At 31.6% G+C, this 21409-nt stretch overlaps 1 protein-coding gene across 1 annotated transcript in view; it reads right to left on the reverse strand.

Moving 5' to 3' along the window:
• The window catches only part of LOC126888321 (nuclear pore complex protein Nup160 homolog), a 139147-nt gene that overhangs the window by 31187 nt on the left and 86551 nt on the right, over positions 1 to 21409 (reverse strand). The window contains exon 17 of the mRNA XM_050656457.1: positions 9976 to 10279. Within this exon, the coding sequence (XP_050512414.1) occupies positions 9976 to 10279 (304 nt within the window). The remainder of the gene's footprint in view (positions 1 to 9975; positions 10280 to 21409) is intronic.

Genomic DNA, 21409 nt, shown 5'->3' on the forward strand with positions numbered 1-21409 from the left:
CAGAGGCACTTTTTGAGATTTGCTACAAAAACAATTAATCAGAGTGTCACATTTGCATGCTGCAAGATCGAAACGTGTTACTTTTGTTCTTAAAGCACTGAATTTTATTTTTGTAAAATTCACTGTTTTGCCTGTTCTTAATTGGTTTCATAAGTTTCATATATTTGTCATGATAGGCTTTTAAAAGCTGAATAATTCTTGTATGTTAAATTATTGGAATTAAAACCTTTTTCCATATTTCCTCCAATTTAATTGTAACCTGTTCGGCAATACCAGAAAATTCTGGCTCTTTCTTGCTAAGTTTTTTATCCTCTTGCAACCACAAAACTTCATCGCTTGTTTGTACATATTTCGGTAAAACATTTTCAGGAATATTTGGTGGTTGTCCAAAAATGGGGCGGTCCACATCATATCTTGATTTTATTCCCCATGGTGCTGGTTTATCTATTTTAAACATCTTTAATTTACAAACAACAATGATAACAAAGTAAGGCATCGCACCAAACATACGTGAAAATTACACGCACGGACTCACGAAGCGGGACATTTCAAAGAGGTTGGGGAGACTGAAGAAATAAATAAAACTTTAAATATCGTTTAAATAGTGGAGTCAATGAAGGTTTTCACCTCCGATTTCGTTGAACCTCCATCGATTTTCATGAAAATTGGTAAGTATGTAGAGGATACCTCAAGAAACAAAGGTGACATGGTGCCAACTTGCGCTTTTACCCTGGGGGGGGGGGGGGATGCCACCCCTTCTCGGGGGTGGAAATTATTTTATTAAAAATAATACCACTAATCGATAGAGGGACAAATTAGAAGTAAAATTTGTTATATAAAGTTATTTCAATAAATCAATAGTTTTTGAGTTATTAAAGATCAAAAGTTCTGATTTTTCCTGAAAAAAATCCATGTTTTAAAGCAGTTTTTCATAAATAACTCAAAAACCGTAAGTTTCTTCAAAAAAGTTGTTATTACCAAAATCGAAGATAATATAAAAATAAATAAGCTCCTTATTCGAAAAATCCTTTATTACATATACAAAGTGAGTTATATGCAATTGAATGTATATTTTTTTCCGCGAGTACTCAAATCTTAGTATTCAAGCTTAAATAACAGGAAAACGATGCACTTTGTTAAATATAGATATTAAACATTTTAATAAAGTACTTAAAGGTAACTATCAAAAAGCTATATAAGAAGTCGATAGCATCAAAATTAAGCAAGTTATGATGGAAATAAGAGGACCCTTTCAGAATTTTTAGGGAAGAATGAAAAATGAAACATACGTCATTTCCACAAAAATTAAAATTTATAGTAACCCATTTAAAACTTTATTTATTTTAACATGAGTAATAACTTCAACAATTTTGACCGGTTTAGAATGCATATTTTTGAAAAAAAAAATACGATTAAAAAAAATTAGAACTTTTCAAATTTTCGTGAATTTCATTTTCTTTGATAATAACTCCAAAAATACTCGATATACTTAAAAAATGGTAGAGGACAAAATTTTAGTTTTAACTTTATTTAAGCTTTTTCTTTTTTTAATATTTTTTTACGACAAAAAATAACCGAGATAGAAACATTTAAAACCTAAATTTTACTGCGAGAACCATGTAACCGGGGCCCTTTCACCTTGTATTTAAAAAAAAATAAAGGATTTAGAAAATTATGTTTAATACAGTGTTATAGAACTTTAGCTTTGTAATGGTTTTTGGATAAATCTCATATTTCAAAATTTAACGGAGTTATTTTAAAAAAACCATTTTCTTTGAAAAAATTTTATAGCGGAGATTTTGTATGTATACAGGTTGTGGGAAGTCCAATTAGTCGTTTGTTGTAGGAGATACGAAAAAAGTTTATTTAGGTGAGATTGGGGCATAGATAATATCAGAATTTAAATACATTTCCAAATATACAGGGCCACCCATATTGACAGGGTGAAACAAAATTATCTTTTGTTTAATGGAACACCCTGTATATTTTTACATTTTTGGATTCTCCTCTATGTTTTATTTCTTAAAATATCAGGTTTTGTGATGTTATACGAAGTAGTTTAAAAGATAATTACGTTTTTATTTTCAAATTTCATAGCAATATTCACCCCCTGTATAATTGTAGTGATTTGACATCAGAAAATCAATTTATGTTCAAGTGATTTTTAATATAATCTATTATTGTTAAAAATTATTAATCTAGCAAAACGTTTAATTTTAGCTAATACAGGGTTGGTCGAAACTGAATGAGTGTTTTCTCAAAGTTTGAGAGAATGAGTTTTCTCAAACGGAGCAGCCTGTAATGTCTGTAATGAGCATTGTAATGAAATGCTATTGTATGGCACTTTATTATTTCCCACCCTGCCAGTGAGAACTGAATTTATTTTTGAAATCCCTAACTTTATGTCTTTAATTATTTTAAATATTGTAAACGATTAAAAAACAATCAAATTAAATTGAAATGAATAACCAGTGTATATCTTCCACATTTACTTCATATTTAACGTAGCCTGTACCATAACATTGCACAGATTATTATCCCTGTATAGCAACGAAATACCATGAATGTGAATTCATACTTGAGAAATGTCCTATATCCAGTCTCACAAAAAAAAGGGATTCCTCAAACATAATATATATGCAGACAAAATCAGCCAAAGTGATTTGCGATATCTAATTAAAGGCCCTACCAAGTTGGTTTTGTTGAATATAGCATGGAAGCACGACGATACTTTAGTGATAAGCGTATTTTTCGTAGTAGCTATAGTATGTTGTTTTATAATAATATTATGTATTACCTATATTAAATTAGTTTTAGTATGTTTCGTTTATCTAAAAAAATGTAAAACAAACAAAAATTCTGTTTTTCTTGTAGTTGTTTTTTCGTATAGATGTTGTTTTATATTGTAGTAAATTGAATTTAGTTTTAGTATGTTCCGTTTGTTTGTAGAATTATATTTAATTAGATTTGCTTTAAAAAAATATATTAATATGTGGAAATTACTCTGTAATTAAATACAATATTAAAAAAACGAGCCTGTACCGCCATTAAGAATAACAAAAAAATACACTTTCTTCAGATAAACTTTTTTATCCGATGCCTAGATTTTGTGTCATTTTGGAACTACTAATGAAATAAAAAATTTTAGTACTTCCAAAATGACACAAAATCTAGGCATCGGATAAAAAAGTTTATTTGAAGAAAGTATATTTTTTTGTTCTTCTTAATGGCGGTACAGGCTCGTTTTTTTAATATTGTATTTAATTACAGAGTAATTTCCACATATTAATATATTTTTCAAATTGGGCTCTGTACCGCCATTCTTTATTATATTACGAATACGTGTGCCAAAATTACAGCCGCAATCTTGGAACGCGTTTTTGCTATCTGTTGATCGCTACTGTATCACCTTAATTACTAAAATAAATAAATTTTCAATTATATTTTATGTATTTGTGGAAAAGGAAACCTAGCATTAGCGGCCACATTTCTATAACGGCCAATTGTTTTCTATTTTTAGTGGCCGTTATTGTCAGGTTTTACTGTACCAATAATATTTTATTAAATTATGAAATATTATTTAAATAAAAAATTTATAAACTTGATAAAAGAAAGTTTGCTTAGAATTTTCTCCTTTATCTAATTATGGGGTTATTTTTAATAAAATAGTGTTCACCCATGAGAAGGGGTAACATCCACCCCCAGGATAAAAGCGCAAGTTGGTACCACATCATTTTTGTTTCTTGAGGTATCCTCTAACTGCTTACCAATTTTCATGAAAATTGATGGAGGTTCAACGAAATCAGGGGTGAAAACCTTCAGTGACTGCCTTTTTGGAAATATAAAAGATTAATTTTTTTCGTGATTGTCGATTTGCTAATTTTCTGATTTTTGGTTGCTATAAGGTTTAAAAAATTAATAAAAATTATAAATCATGCACATAAATGTAAAAAAATATTTATTTTACTTAATTAAACGAGATTGCTTGAGCCAGAATGCTGAAATCTGCATTTTTATCATTAAAAAAAAAGGTGGATTTCACCCATAAAATGCAGAAAGCGCAACTTGGTGCCATCACTTTTGTTTTTTGAAGTATCCTCTAACTAATCAACAATTTTCATGAAAATCGATGAAGGTTCAAAGAAATCGTGGGTGAAAACATTCAGTGACTACACTTTCAGAAATATAGAAGAATAAGGTTTTCGTGATTTTCGACTTGTTAATTTTCGAATTTTTGGTTGCTATAAGGTTTGAAAAATTTAAAAAAAAAATGTAATTCATGCACATAAATATAAAAAAAAAATATTTATTTTTCTTAATTAAACGAGATTACTTGCGCCATAATGCGGAAATCTGCATTTTTATAATTTAAAAAGTAGGGGTGTATTTCACCCCTAAAATGCAAAAAGCGCAAGTTGGCACTATGTCACCTTTGTTCCTTGAGGTATCCTTTAACCACTCACCAATTTTTATGAAAATCGATGGAGGTTCAACGAAATCTGAGGTAATAACTCATATCCACCTCCGTTGACTCCACTAAAAGTAATTGACAACATTTTAAGTTTTCTTTAATTGATCTTAAATCGAGTTAGCACATATTTTATTCCAAATAATATAAATTGAAATTTCCATAAAAATCAGATATTTAATAAAATTCAAGGTCGTTGGGGGGCAGAAAATTCGCTTAGAAAAAAACATTAAAAATAGTAATATGCTGAAAAATAACACTAGCAACTTTTTCACGCTATTAGATATATCATTTCCAACTTTTATTTTTTCGATGCACCCTATCAAAAAGGTCTTACTTGCCTAATCCACCAATCAGAAGTGATAATACCTGGGCCAGAAATGATAAAGAAAAATCTGAAGCTTTTGGCAAATATCTGAAAAAAGTCTTCATGGCCTTTCCTTCAGAATTATCTGCTGAAGAAGAACACGAAATTACCGACTATCTAAATGTACCCTTCCAAATGGACCTGCCTCATAACAAGTTCACTATTAGAGAAGTCAAACAAACAATTATGGAAGAAATTAACATAAAAAAGCTCCTGGTTTTCATTTGGTATCTGGAAAAATTCTTCAAAAACTATCCTAAAAGTGCTATAGACTTTTTAATTCTATACTACGTCTAAATTATTTTCCTAGAATCTGGAAAATTGCCCAGATAGTTATGATAGCCAACCCCGGGAAGAAAACAGAAGAGTTGTCTTCCTACAGACGGATAAGTCTACTCCTAATTCTTTCCAAGGTTTTTGAGAAGCTATATGTTAAGAGGCTAAAAACTATAATTGACGAAAAGAAGATAATTCCAGATTACCAATTCCGATTCCGCAATAAACAGGGGACAATAGAACAAGTTCATAGAGTGGTAAATCAAATCGATAAGGACCTGAATAGTAAAAGATATTGTTCAGCAGCTTTCCTCGATATATCTCAGGCTTTCGACAAGGTGTGGCATCAAGGATTGCAAGTTAAACTAAAGAAGCTACTGCCCCATCCCCACTTTCAACTTCTAAAATCATACCTGATAGATCTTCTTCTTCTTTAAGTGCCATCTCCGCGGCGGAGGTTGGCAATCATCATAGTTATTCGTATTTTAGAGATGGCTGCTCTGAAAAGTTCATTTGATGTACATCCGTACCACTCTCTCAGGTTGCGCAGCCACGATATTCTGCGTCGCCCTGATAGATAGGCACTTCCAAATAAAACATGGAAGTGAATATACAGAGCTGTATCCAATAAATTCAGGAGTTCCACAAGCTAGCGTACTTGGACCGATTCTGTACTTATTATATACTGCAGACGTGCCATCAACACGACTTACCACTGTTGCGACATTTGCCGATGATACAGCCATTTTGGGTCCCACACTGACCCAACATCAGCCTCTAGGAACCTGCAAACTAGTCTAAACAAGGTCCAAAACTGGCTAAAAAGATGGCGTATTAAAGTAAATGGATTGAAATCAACACATGTGACGTTTACCCTCCGCAGAGAAACGTGCCCACCGGTTCAATTTATTGAGTATTAACTTTCACAATCTGATACCGCCAAATACCTCGGAATGCACCTGGATCGACGACTGACTTAAACAAAGCACATAAAATATTATTATACAAAACAATCTTAAAACGCATCCAGCTGTGGGGAACTACTAGCAACTCCAACATATCCATCTTGCAGAGGTTCCAAAATAAAGTACTACGAACTATTTTTGATGCTCCCTACTACGTCAGTAACGAAATCATTCAGCATGATGTCCCTTTGGAATCCATCAAAGATGCCATACATCGTTTTAGTGTCAACTATAGGGAAAAAGTGTCAGTGCACCCGAATCGGTTAGCGGCCCAACTAAACGTGCGCGATGCCAATGAAATCCGTAGGCTAAAACGTCTACTGCCATCCGATCTATCTATATCACACAGACTTTAGTTTAGTTTTTCAAGGCAATTTATTGTTAAATCATACCAACAATGTTTAACATAGGTTTAGATATATTTAAAAGAGATTATTCATTGGAATAATACTCTACATGTCATCATGTACATTCATTGTCAGAAAAAAAAACGCTTATTGCCTAATAGGCAGATTGCAGATCTCTCAAGGAGTTAATAAAAAAAATCTTTGTTTATATTATCATAGGTTTGTCGAAAATCTGCGGACTGTTTGTCGAAAATTGGTACATACATATGTGTATTTGTTTTACGTTGAATATCTGGTTGATAGTAGAGTAGTATTAGTAGTATAGAGTATAGTGGCATTCTCCTATGATCTGTTCTGTGAAATGACTTAATCTCCAGTTTATGATCCCATAAACACCTTATAACTCACACAGAGTAAGGGTATGCCTCTATAGTTTTTATACACACACCGGCAAAATTAAAGGAACACCCTAAAAATGGGACATGTTTGATGTCTCGTATTTCCTAAACCAGTTGTCCGATTTGAGTGATTTTTTTAGTATGTTGTAGCCTTATTATTTAAGAATATCGGTGTAATAATATTGTTGCTAGACAAGTAAATGTCATTTTATACCGGGTGTAATAATCATACTGTGTTTTTTCCTTAAAGTTTCGAACACCCTGTGGAATATTCTAGCATTTATAAAATATTGAAATTAAAACTCAATTAGGCTTTCTTAACATTTTCTTTTTTGACTCATTCGCTGATGTTGGATAGTAAAAAAGTTAGGTACTTTAACAACTAGTCATGTTCTTCATCAGTACAGGGTAGTTCTAAATAAGTGCTACAAACTTTTAGGGGTAATTCTGCATGAAAAATTAAGGACCGTTTGCTTTATAAACATATGTCCGCAAATGCTTCGTTTCCGAGATACGGGATGTTAAACTGACGATTTATTTATTGCTCTAAAACCGGTTGAGATATGCAAATGAAATTTGGTAGGTTTTAAGAGGTAGTGATTGCGCATTTTCTTGACATACAATTAAGAATTTTATATTCACCATTGGTGTGCATACGGGATATATCTAAAATGTTTATACCCGTATGCACGCCAACAGTGAATATAAAATTCTTAATTCTATGTCAAAAAACGCGCAATCGCGTCTTAAAACCTACCAAATGTCATTTGCTATTTCAACCGGTTTTAGAATAATAAATAAATCGTCAGTTTGTAAGAAAAAATTCAACATTCCGTATCTCGGAAACGAAGCAATTGCGGACATATGTTTATCAAGCAAACAGTCATTAATTTTTCATGCAGAATTACCCCTTAAAAATTGTCGCACTCATTTAGAAACACCCTGTACTTATGAAGAACATGACTAGTTGTTAAAGTACCTAACTTTTTTATTATCCAACATAAGGGAATGAATCAAAAAAGAAAATGTTAAGAAAGCCTAAGGCTACAATTTAGGTTTAATTTCAATATTTTATATATGCTAGAATATTCCACAGGGTGTTCCAAACTTTAAGGAAAAAACACAGTATGATTGTTACACTCGGTATAAAATCACATTTACTTGTCCAGAAACAATATTATAACACCGATATTCTTAAATAATAAGGCTACAACCAGGGTTGTTTTGTTTTAAACATTTTGTTTTAATCAACTGTTTTAAACATGTTTTAAACGTTTGCTTATGTTTAAAACAGTTTTTGTTTAAAACACTTAAATTAAACAAGTGCTTTTTTTCATTTTCTTTATTAATATAACATCAAAAAAATTCTCAAATACATTATATAAACTTTTTAACATATATATTATTTATTAATAATCTGAACACAAAAAAAAATTGGAAAACTGAAAATATTGTGCAAAGAAGAGTTAATCAATTTCTCAAAACTGTTTCAGAGTCAGTCATAGTAATCTTGTAATTTAAATCAGTCACGTCATCACTGATGGAATTAAGCTCTTTAAAAATTGAAACCAACTTAGCAGCTTTGACATTGCCTAGCCGATTACGTAGTTTGGAATGGTAAACCTTATGATGAGAAGAGTCTTTCTATGTTGGCTGACGATGCAACAGCTGTGTGAAGCTGTTGAGCAAGTTTCAATGCTGTAGTATACCTATTTATATTTTTCTTAGAACGCCACCATGCCAATGGTTTTACATTCTCAATATAGGTGTTTAGAAAACATATGGAGTAAAGGGTACACACTTTGCCTGGTAATAATAATAATCTAAAATGCTTCTGGATGATAATTTATAATGGATGGATGATAAGTTTATTTTCAATAAAGCGATGATCAAGCAAATTTGCCAAAAAATGAGCTGGGGTCACCAAATCATTTGTATGTTTAAAAAAAACACTAAGCACCACCAGAAACAGCACAAAATAACTGACAATGGACGTTATTGCAATAGCCAACTTGTAATGCGGATTTATAAATAGTAAATAGTCTGGGGTTCCCCAGGCAATAGCTCCTAATTTTGTAATTGGTTTTCTTATCTATTATTTAGTAGAATAATAATAATAGATCAAACACTTTCAATTAATATTATGTTTAGGAAAATATGATTTAAACAATGTTTTCTTCAAGTTTTATTTGTTTAAAATATAAAATTTAAAAACAAAAACATTTTTAAAGCAAAAAAAAACGTTTAAACAAGTTTTATTTGTTTAAAACATACAATTTAAGAACAAAAAAAACATGTTTAAAACAAAAAAAAAACGTTTAAAACAAAAAAAAAATCGGACAACTGGCTTAGGAAATACGAGACATCAAACATGTCCCATTTTTAAGGTGTTCCTTTAATTTTGCTGATGTGTGTAGTTGAGTTTGTCTCCCTTCTAGTGATAGGGAAAATAATTGCTTTTTCCAGTCTCCTGGAACTTCTTCTGTGTTCTAGGTGTACACAAAATATCTTCGCAATGAGGAAATTGAGAGATATGCAATGAGCACTGCAAGAACATCCACTTTATTTCTCAGATTTTGTCCCTCGATCTTTCTTCTATTTTCAAAACTAAAAATCTAGAGATGGATAACAGATAACATGCAGATAATACAGAAAAACACTACAGAGAAGGCATTGGAAACCACAATAACATCTTTTTATTTGAAACTTCACTTCAATTTTAAACATTTCGTGATTTTACAATGAATTTCGATATGGTCGTACTATAATCTATTTCCTCAATTCTGAAGCTCATTTCCTTATTGTGATATATTATATTGAACAATCATCTGCAATGCTTCAGCACACCATCAACAATATTTTCTCAGCTTTCTTGTGCTGAACTGTTTGTAACAAAAAATAAAACCATACTTTAAAAAGCTTTGATATGTTACGTACTCTTACTAAAGATTGTAAAGGAAGGTTGAACTTCTAAATAGTTTTATTATTTAATTCTCAAACTTAGTACCTTCGGCCTCAAGGTGCCATCGGGTTTATAGTCTAGAACTTAATGTAAGTCGTTTCTTTACCTACCTGAAGAGGAAAATTAAGTTAAAAATATGTTGTAAAATCCACTAAAATTAATTATTGATAATAATACTCTTAAAACAATTACCTAGTCTGTGTGACAGGGGTCCTCTTTTAATTTGATAAGAATACAAGAAGTCGTAGAAAATGTTGTTAACTGCATCGTTTGCTCTAGCTCTGGTCAACAGTATATTTGTAAAGAACTCATCCATACTACCGTACGTGAAGTTCAATAAAGTATCCAATTTCTTTTCATCCAATAGTGTTTTAACCAAATCTCTCAGATTGTCTTTTTTCCGTTCCGCATCTGGATTCGCATTCAATGAATCGAAGGCGAATTCGTAGTGTTTTAATGCCAAGTGGTGTTTGAACTTGATGGAATATAAAGTAGCCTAAAACATTAAACATAATACACTCAGATGCAAAAGAAAACGCAACGGAGAAAATTTTGGTCAAATTCAAAGTATGTATATCAGTTTTTTTTTATTTTTAGCCCTATTTTGATGATTTTTCTAGCACACTGTGTAAAAACTTATAAATTTTAATTTGGTAAAGTGAGTTTTTTAATAAAATTTTGTATTTGACCTATTATACGGGGTTAATCGAAAGGTGGTTTTTTATGCTAACTTTGAAACATCCTGTGGAATAATTCCGTTAGCTGATTTTCGTAAAACCTTGTTTTTTGGTTGCAACCATGTTTTCTCAGTATAATGTTTTTTGATTCATGTGAAAATATGGATTGGTTCATTTTTAGGAGCGAAATGACTTTGTCACCCACAATTTACGACTTTTCCTATTATTACCATTATCTTTTGCATTAATTTGTAATACGACGATGGGGGCTTTGGTGACTGATATCGAAAGAATATCATATCGACATCCCAGATTTAAATTTCTTAAATCCCGTATTTAAACAATGATTAAAAGCAAAGACATGATCTTGGTTTTAATGAACAATGATAACAATAACAAAACATAAAAAAAAACAACTTAAATGTAACTTAATCTAAGTACGCAAATAACAAAGAAAAACTACTAAAAAATAACTTAATACTTTGTGTTGCCTCCCCTAGCTTCTATAACTGCCTCTTTTAAGAGGATCGGTACGTATTTTCGGCTGCAATGCTATTCAAATGGGGATTCATTTTTTTCGAATCCTGAGAAAACTAATAAGTATTTTTGAAAAATTTAAACGCAGAATGAAAGATTACGCTATTAGCGAGGGCCAAAAGTCCCTGAGAACTTCTATAATGTTTATTTTAATAAGTTACAGGGGTGAAAAAACTAAGAGAAAATTTAGTGTGATTTTTAATTTCAAATATCTCATTCAAAATAAACTTTTTATTTATTCTAAGGGACTTTCGGCCCTCGGTAATAATTTAGTCTTTCATTCTGCGTTTAAATTTTTCAAAAATATTTATTGGTTTTTTCAGGATTTGAAAAAAATGAACACAATGCCGTGGTAATATTTTCCAAATCTGTCTTTGTCTTACAACGCACTCAACCGAATATAATATTGTCAGCATATATTGTCAGTCAGACACTGACAATCAGTGACAATTTTAAATATTTGACATTGCATCGGGAATATTTTGAGAAATTGATTAAATATTATTGATATATAGTGTATTTGATAAATAATTGATTTAAGACGTGAACTTAATACAAAGTTATTTATTGTGTATTATTTGTGGAAGATCCAAGCAGAGAATACATCAGATATATCCTGTGATCCAAGTATTTTGTTGTTAGAGATGTTCAAAATTGTAAGCGTTCCAAAATAACAATATATTATTAAAAAATCACTTTTCCTCTTTTCTCGATTGATTATTAGTTTTTGTTGTACAAATAAATTATTACAATCACTGAAAACATAGTTAGTGAAAAAATTATCACATTTATTAACTGAATTAATAATTTGCAATTATAAAAATAACAGTTATCCAAGAACATTCAAAAGCCATCTCTTTAAATTAATTATGACATTTTCAAGTAGAATGACATTCTTGTAATGTTTACATATCCACACCAGTGTGAATTTTACTACACGTAATTTGCCGTGTAAAGACAGAAAAAGTAGGGATACACGTAAAATATTTACGAATTATGTACCCATAGCCTTAAATGTGCCATTTAATGGCATATAAAGGCAAAAAGAAAAATCCAGTAAAAACCCAAGAACCATTGAAAACCGGGTTTTGCACATGTCTCATGATATCTCTAGATTCTCTGAATATGGTAAATACATCGTCTTGTGTTAGTTTATAAAATTATTAAAAACACTCTGTTTAATGATGTAGAAACGTAAAAAAAAAATTAAAGCACTCATGGGAGTGCCGACAGAAGTGAAAACTTCTTATAGTATATACGGGATGACGGTCGCTAATTCAATACTTTTCTCCCATCTAAAAAGGCACAACGTTTCTACAGAAGTTTTCACTTCAAAAATTTATTTCGCCGAAGCGATGACAGTCGCTAATTCAACACTTTTTTCCCCATCTAAAAAGTGCACAACGTCCCTAAAGAAGTTTTCACTTCAAAAATTGCTTTCGTCGAAGCAATGACGGTCGCGATGACGGTCGCTACTTTAACACTTTTTCTCCATCTAAAAAGTGCACAACGTCCCTAAAGAAGTTTTCACTTCAATGATATTACTATTATTATACGTACATTATAATAATATACGTACAAAATTTATTTCGTCGAAGGCGATGACGGTCGCGAAATCAATCCTTTTTTCCCATCCCAAAATAGATTTTACATATATTTTAAATTTATATACTTCTACACAATTTATATACATACACATAATAAATATACGTATTTAATAAATATTATTATTAGTATAAAATGTATTTCGCCGAAGAGATGACGGTCGCGATGACGGTCGCTAAATAAATCCTTTCTCCCCCATCCAAAAATAGGTTTTACATTTATTTTAAATTTAAATACTTCTATACAATTTATGTATACATACACATAATATAGATACATACAAAATTTATTTTGCCGAAGAGATGACGGTCGCGAAATAAATCCTTTCTCCCCCATCCTAAAATAGGTTTTACATTTATTTTAAATTTAAATACCTCTACACAACTTATATATACATACACATAATATATAGCATAAGCGATGACGGTCGCGAATTCAATGCTTTTTCCCCTATCCAAAAATCGCACAACGTCCCTAGAAGAGGGAGAAGAATCCCAAGAAGTTTTTACTTCAAAAATTGGCTAAATCCAGTAAAACTCTCCGAATAACCCTTGTACACCCCAACCGGAATAGGAATAGACGTGACCATACTTTCTTTGCCTCCTTTATACGCTCTGAGCTTCGCTGGTGGCGCTCCTGGCGGATTACTAATTCAACTTTCACTGGTAATTTTTAAATTTATTATTTAATTGTAATCGCTTAATATTTACAACGCAAAAAATTAATTAAATTGTAATCGATTTTTTTAAGATTTTGCTAATCATTTTGACGTTCTATTGATAAAATATGAATTTCTTACTTCGGATACTTTCACAATTATCGTGTAGATGGCGCTAAGAATAATTTATAATTACATATTACGGAACATTAAAAAAACTTAAATTCAGTATTTAAATCGTAAGTATATTTAAGGTAAAAATATATACCACAGCTTTGACCAACTAATATTTTTTATAATTAATGTTTTTACTTTTAATTTTAAATTAATCACTTTAACATTTATGTCAAATTTCCGGTAAACGTTTACAGACTTGCCACTACTGGCGCTCACGAATTTGTAAATATCCCCTCTACGTACGACCTCACAGCGTATAGTCAAATTTTTCAACAAATCTTACGAATTTTATGTATACGCTGTGAGCTCGTACGTAGAGGGGATATTTAAAAATTCGCGAGCGCCAGTAGTGACAAGTCTGTAAACGTTTACTGGAAATTTGACATAAATGTCAAAGTGATTAATTTAAAATTAAAATTAAAAACATTAATTCTAAAAAATATTAGTTGGTCAAAGCTGTGGTATATATTTTTACCTTAAATATACTTACGTTTTAAATACTGAATTTAAGTTTTTTTAATGTTCCGTAATATGTAATTATAAATTCATCTATTAATCTTAGCGCCATCTACACTATAATTGTAAAAGTATCCGAAGTAAGAAATCAATATTTCATCAATAGAACGTCAAAATGATTAGCAAAATCTTTAAAAAATCGATTACAATTTAATTACTTTTTTGCGTTGTAAATATTAAGCGATAACAATTAAATAATAAATTTAAAAATTACCGGTGAAAGTTGCATTACTAATCCGCTAGGAGCGACACCAGCGAAGCTCAGAACGTATAGTGGGCACTTGTTTATAACTGAAAAACAAGTGCACACTAAACCTAAATTTCGTAAACGATCTGTTGAAACATTTGACTATAAAACAGGCAGAGAAATTATGTTCATCTCTATTCCTATTTCGGTTGACCTGTATACCTAGTTTTTCCGCATAAACGATGTTTGTGTTTGCTTCTGTGAGACCATAAAAAATTCTTATTCGTGTATTTTTTTAATGTGAATTGAAAACGCATTGATTTAGGTTGTATCGATCTCAAAAAATACTATTATCTCCCTTCACAAAAACCTTTAAAACCCCTGAAAGAACATAGTTTTTTGGGGGTTTAAAAGTATTTCCCCCAATTTTTGAATGTCCTAAAGGAATCAGTTACTTCAGATTATACAGTGATGAGTGCACTACGAAACCGGTAAAATAACGCAAAAGACGGAAAACATAATACTTTGTGAAATAAAAAGAGATGAAACTACAAGAGATGAGAAATTATCAATATAAACCTTCAAATTTACATTATATTGATTATTTCATTCATAGGAGATTCTGACCAATAGAAAGCTACAGACATGCAAATTAAGGTGATAATTTTTGATAATCTCCCGTCGTTAAGCATATTACGTCAGATGCCCTTCGTTGCTACGAAAAAATACATTCAGTGACATTAATGACAAATGTTTTAAAAATTATAAAAATGATGACTTTCAACCGTTAAATACATATTTATAACAACTGTGTGTTTAATTTCACTAATTGGTACTTACATATATAAATTACAATAAAATTTTGGTTTTGAACAGTTTTATTCATGAAATAATCGCAACAAATTGCACTCGAACTCTAAAATTAATATAGAATTTTTGCCCTCGTGACACTTTGACATTATTTCACTCGCCTTCGGCTCGTGAAATTAAAACTGCCAAAGTGACACTCGGGAAAAATTCAATAATTTTAGAGCTCTTGTGCAATTACTACTGATAATTTCCCACCTTTAAACGTATCGGAGTCAAACTGCCCCAGCGACAGTGGCCAAACAACTCCGGTACATCTAAAGGTGGGGAAACTATCAATATACATAATGTAAATTTATAGGTTTCCATTGATAATTTCCTCTACCAGTTTCAGTGTTATGTGTGGACTCTATTACTATATGGCTGTGAGACCTGGACATTAAAACAGTATGATGTCAACGAACTGAATTCATTCGAAATGTGTATGTACCACCGAATGAAGAAGTACTGGAAATAATGAACACACGTCCTCATCTGGTCAATATAATGAAAATTAGAAAGACGTCATATCTAGGACACATAATGCACCATAGGAAATTTGAGCAGCTCCAGGTAATATTAGAAGGCAAAATCGAAGGTAAAAGGGGTATAGGAAGAAAGAAAAAATCCTGGCTCCGAAACATTAGAGATTGCAACCACACAACAGGGAATGACATTAATTCATCAAGCCCAGAACAGCGTGAAATTTGCCATATGGATGGCCAACCTCAACAGAGAAGGCACTTAGTAGGAGGAGGACCAGTTTCATCTCTTTTTATATTTGATGACGTATTATGTTTTCCGTCTTTTCTGTTATTAGCGCACTCATCACTGGATACACATACCTATCAAAAGGTCTTGATTTTATCTATTTTGAAGTCTATAGAAGGGGGAAAATCCCCAAAAACCCATAAAAACCACTTTTTCGGGTTTTTGAAGATGGCACATATTTTATGTAATCAGTTTGATTAATAAATAGTCTGGGCTGATTATCGGAGAATAGGCCATTTTTGGGAAAAGTTATTTACCAGCAATTTTATTGCTAGAATCGAATCTTATTATTGTATATATTAATAATATAGGTATGCAAAGTCCGACAGAATTGTACAGAAACAGGTCAGACAAAAAGCGCAAGAACTAAGAAAGGAAGGGAGAAAAGTGAAAGTAGGGTATAAGAAAATATATGCCGATCATGAAATATGGCGCTGGGATGGAATGAACCAAACGTTGGTGGTAGAGACCAAAGCAAAAAACTAAGCAATAGCAATGAAAGGAAACAAATGACGACGAAAAATGCAAATAATAGGATTACGAACTATGGAAATAAAACAAATCAAGACAGCAATAAAAAAGAAAAGCCGAAAAATGACAAGATACAGTTTGCAACAGGGTTAAATAAGAAGGAAACGACGCAGGCAATGGACAAGGCAATAAGTAAAGATAACAAAAAGAAAACTAAAGTCAACTTGGGTACATGGAATGTAAGAGGCACATACGAAACAGGAAAACTCAAAGAATTAATTAGAGAAATTAAAAGATATAATGTAGAAATAATAGCTTTACAAGAGACAAAACAATTGGAAACAGAAATAGTAGAAATAGAAGAAGTGGTATTTTTTAAAAGCGGGGGAGAAACCAGAAGGTTAGGAACAGGTTTTATAATACAGCGAAAATGGAAGGAAAGAGTAATGGCATTCCAACCAATATCAGATAGACTATGCACAATAAGATTAAAAGGGGACAAACGAAACATAAGTATAATAAATGTACACGCACCGATTGAAGATGCCACAGAAGAAGAAAAAGATGAATTCTACGAGCAATTGGAAAGAGAATATGATAAATTACCAGGGTTTGACATCAAAATAATAATGGGAGACTGCAACGCCAAAGTAGGAAGAGAGAATATATACGAACACATAATAGGGAAATATAGTAAGCATGAGGTGTCGAACGATAATGGCCAAAGAATAATAGGCTTTGCAACAGAAAGACAAATGGTGATACGAAGCACACAATTACGCCGAAAAGATATATATAAAGGAACGTGGATTTTCCCTGATAAGAAGACAGTAAATCAGATAGACCATATTTTAATAGAGAAGAAGCATGCAAACAATGTAATAAATGTAAAGAGCATGAGAGGAGCGGACTGTAACTCTGACCACTACCTGGTGAGAGCAGAATATAAAATCGAGCATAACATAAAGCGAAACAATAAAACAACAGAAAAAATTGGAAAACAATTTAACATAGGACTACTAAAAGATAACAACACACAGAAGAAGTATGAACAGGGAATAACCAACAGACTAATCAGGGAACAAGAAACGTCAAGCCCAGACAAACAATGGCAAAATATCAAAGAAGCAATCTTGGACACAAGTAAAGCAATCCTAGCGAAAACCAAAAGAAAACACAAAACAAAAGATTGGTATGATGAAGAATGTCAAGAAATAGCAGAAGCAATAAGAAAAGTAAGACTCAAAAATCTCACAAATGACGAAGAAAGCGCTAGAGAAGAATACAGAGAATTGAGAAAAATCATGAAAAGAAAATGTAGAAGCAAAAAGAGAAAATACAACGAGAACAAACTGAAAGAAATAGAAGAAAAATTTCAAAAAAAAGAAATAAGATCATTCTACCAGGAAGCAAAAAAATGGAAAGAGGATATCAAAAAAACAACCCATATATGAGAGATGATAAAGGGATGTTGCTAAATGAGCCTGAAAAAATAATGGAAAACTGGCAAAACTATTTCACAGAACTGCTAAATAAGAGCGAAGTACAAAAGGAAACAAACCATGAAATTGAAGATGATCAGATAGCAATAGAAATACCCACAGAACAAGAAAGAAAGAACGAAATAAAGAGCTTGAAAAATAACAAAAGCCCAGGAATAACAGAAATATCGGCCGAAATGATAAAATCAGGAGGGAAAAGACTACAGAAAGAGATATATGATCTGATAAAAAGAATATGGGAAGTAGAAAAAATGCCAGAAGAGTGGACCATAGCAAGAATATGCCCTATACATAAAAAAGGTGATAGAATGCTATGCGAAAACTACAGAGGCATCGCACTATTAGAAATAGTTTACAAAATCTTGGCACAAAGTATAAGTAAAAGGCTAAGTCATTATTCGGAAAAAATACTGGGGGAATACCAGGCAGGTTTTAGAAACAACAGATCAACGACTGACCAAATATTTGCCTTAAAAGAAATACAGACTACCTGTTACGAACATAAAACAGTACTATATGCTTTGTTCATAGACTTTAAGCAGGCTTACGACACAGTAAATAGACAGCAGATGTACGAACTGATGAAAGAATTGGGGATACCAAGTAAAATTGTCAGGATGATAAAGATGACGATGGAAAACACAATAAACGAAATAGCTTGGAAAGGGTATACATCCAAAAAGTTTGAAACCAAGGAAGGATTACGACAAGGAGACCCACTATCAACAATGGCATTCAATCTAACATTGGAAGGAATAATCAGGAAAAGCAGAATAAACATGCAAGAAACGATATTTAAAAACGGCCACCAATGCATAGCATTTGCAGATGATCTGACGCTATCAGCAACAAGCAAAAAAGAACTACAAAAGTTAATGAAAAACATAATAACAGAAGCCAAAAAATTCGGACTTAAAATAAATGAAGAAAAGACAAAGTATATGATAATGGGAGAGATCCAAAAAGAAAAAGAGAATAACATCATAGTACAAATAGATGGAGAAAAAACATACTCGTTTAAAAGAGCCAAAGAAATTATTTACCTGGGAGCCAAAATAGATGAAAATGGTCATGAAGAAGGGGAGATAAAGGCAAGAATAGCTAAAGGAAATAAAAAATATGGAGCATTACGCACATTATTGAAATCCAAATACGTATCAAGAAAAACAAAAATAAGAATTTATAAGACTGTTATCAGACCTACAGTAACATACGCAAGCGAAACATGGGTGCTCAAAAAGTCAGAAACAGACCTGTTAAAAAGATGGGAGAGAAAAATGCAAAGAGCAATATATGGAGGTGTGAAAATAGAAGGTCAGTGGAGAAGAAGAACCAATAAAGAATTGGAAGAACTATATCAAGAGCCAACGATTACGATGACGATCAAAGCACAGAGAATACGATACTTGGGGCACATAGAGAGAATGGGAAGTAAACGAATGCCAAAAATGGTACTTTCACGAAGACCAATACAAAAGAGGAGGAAAGGCAGGCCAAGGAAAAGATGGAAGGACAGTGTATATGAAGACTTGAAGAAAAGTAACATTGAGAGATGGAAAGAACTAGCATTGGACAGAAGGAGATGGAGAGAGGTTGTGAAGGAGTGTATAAAAAGACTGAAGTGTATTTAAATAAAATTTATAAGTTATGTAAGTTATATTAAGTTATTTACTATATTATTTATGTAATCAGAAATGTAAACATTTTAGCCCTAGGCCTACAAGGCCTGTTGCGCTTAATAAATAAATAATGCAAAGTCCGCAGATAGTGTGCTACTTTTTTTATAAACAAAATGGCGCCCGAAAATCGTGTTTTTTTCAATTTTTGCTCTATAACTCCAAAGATTTTAACTTTACACCAAAAACACCCAAATAAAAATTCACCGCAATTAAATTCTGCATAGAGACGTGTTTTTCCCGATTCACATTGACGAAAACTTTCCCCGGAAAAAGCGGGTTTTTCCAACAAAACCTTTAATTTTCAACTAAAATTTTACATAAGTAATTGTTAATCAATAATTAAATAACTTGGTACTGTAAAACCCCTTTTCGTATAGATTATAATTCCAGAATCCGATGGTAATTAAATAAACAGTTTAGCAACAATTGAATTGTTAATTAAAAATTTACGGTCGCTATAATAACGACAATAATTATGATGCATAAGAATAACTATGATTTTTTTATAAAAAGCCACTATACCTATCTAATGTACTTTACAGAATTGAAATTGGACTATTTAAGCGGCCTCAGGAATATTTTAAAATTATAAACAATTTTTTGGCTTATAAACAAATATAATATCTCGGGAAATATTAAATTAAATTAATCATGAAAACGGTATTGGGAAAAATGCGGCAGGACGCTTCTTTTAAAAGAAAAAACGTTTAATTGTCGTGAGTGGTTCCTGAGATACAACCGGTAAAAGTTGACCGGAATTTACGGCAAAGATATAAACAATAGGATCATAATTTTCAAACCATCACCTTTTCATTTTTGTCCTCTTTCTCCACACCAATTTTCATATCTTTAAAATACTCATAACATATATTATTATAATAAAAACTATCGATAATACGTGTGAAAATTGCCAAAAATAACAAAATTCCAATCAAAAATTAGGTTGGAGAAAATGTAACCCTCAAAGTTCAAAATCGATATACGTTAAAAAAATGCATTTTTTCGGCTTCCCATGGAGCAATTTCCTTCATTCTTTTTTTGTTCCCTAATAACTCGAGTAGAGCTATCGAACTGACGCATTATTAAATGTCAGACTTGATTTTGTTTTGGTATAACAAATTAATTTATTTATTATAACACAAAATTTTAATTTGTTTAAATAAAAATTGTTTAAATAATTATACAGCTTTCAAATGAGAATATTTATGTTTTTAACTTTAAAAGGTACACTTGTAGTAAGTTTATCTAAAAAAGCCTACAACTGGAAAAAATATGTAGTTTTCTGTTCTTATAAATAAATTAATCTATTGTAACAAAACAAAAGCAAGTTTGACATTTAATAATGCGTTAGTTTGATGGCTCTACTAGAGTTATTACGGAACAAAAAAAGAATGAAGGAAATTGCTCCATCTGAAGCCGAGAAAATGCATTTTTTTAACGAATACCGATTTTGAACTTTGAGGGTTACATTTTCTCCAACCTAATTTTTGATGGGAATTTTGCTATTTTTGGCAATTTTCACACGTATTATCGATAGTTTTTATTATAATAATATATGTTATGAGTATTAAGTGAAAGTGAATATTATGAAATAAGTGTTCTAACTATAGAGAAATATCATTGTTGGTAGTTGCTAGTAAAATCTACGAAATAATACTAGAGAAAAAGCTGCGAGAAAAGATCGAGGACACACTGGATGACAGCCAATGCGGCTTTAGGCCAGGGCGAGGTACAACCGATCTCATATTCACGGTGAGACAGTTATCAGAAAAAGCCCTAGAGCATAACAGTAAGTTGTATCTCTGTTTTGTGGACTTGGAAAAAGCATTTGATCGGGCGCCACGTAACAAGATCTGGGAAATATTAAACCGTAGAAATGTGAAACCGAAGTTAATCCAAGCAATAAAGAGTATATATAAATGTACACGTAATAATGTAAGAACGAACAATTGCTCATCTCTTGAATTCTACACAAGGACAGGTGTAAGACAAGGTGGTGT

This window comes from Diabrotica virgifera, chromosome 7 (assembly GCF_917563875.1).
Source record: "Diabrotica virgifera virgifera chromosome 7, PGI_DIABVI_V3a".
In the NCBI taxonomy this organism is placed as follows: Eukaryota; Metazoa; Arthropoda; class Insecta; order Coleoptera; family Chrysomelidae; genus Diabrotica; species Diabrotica virgifera.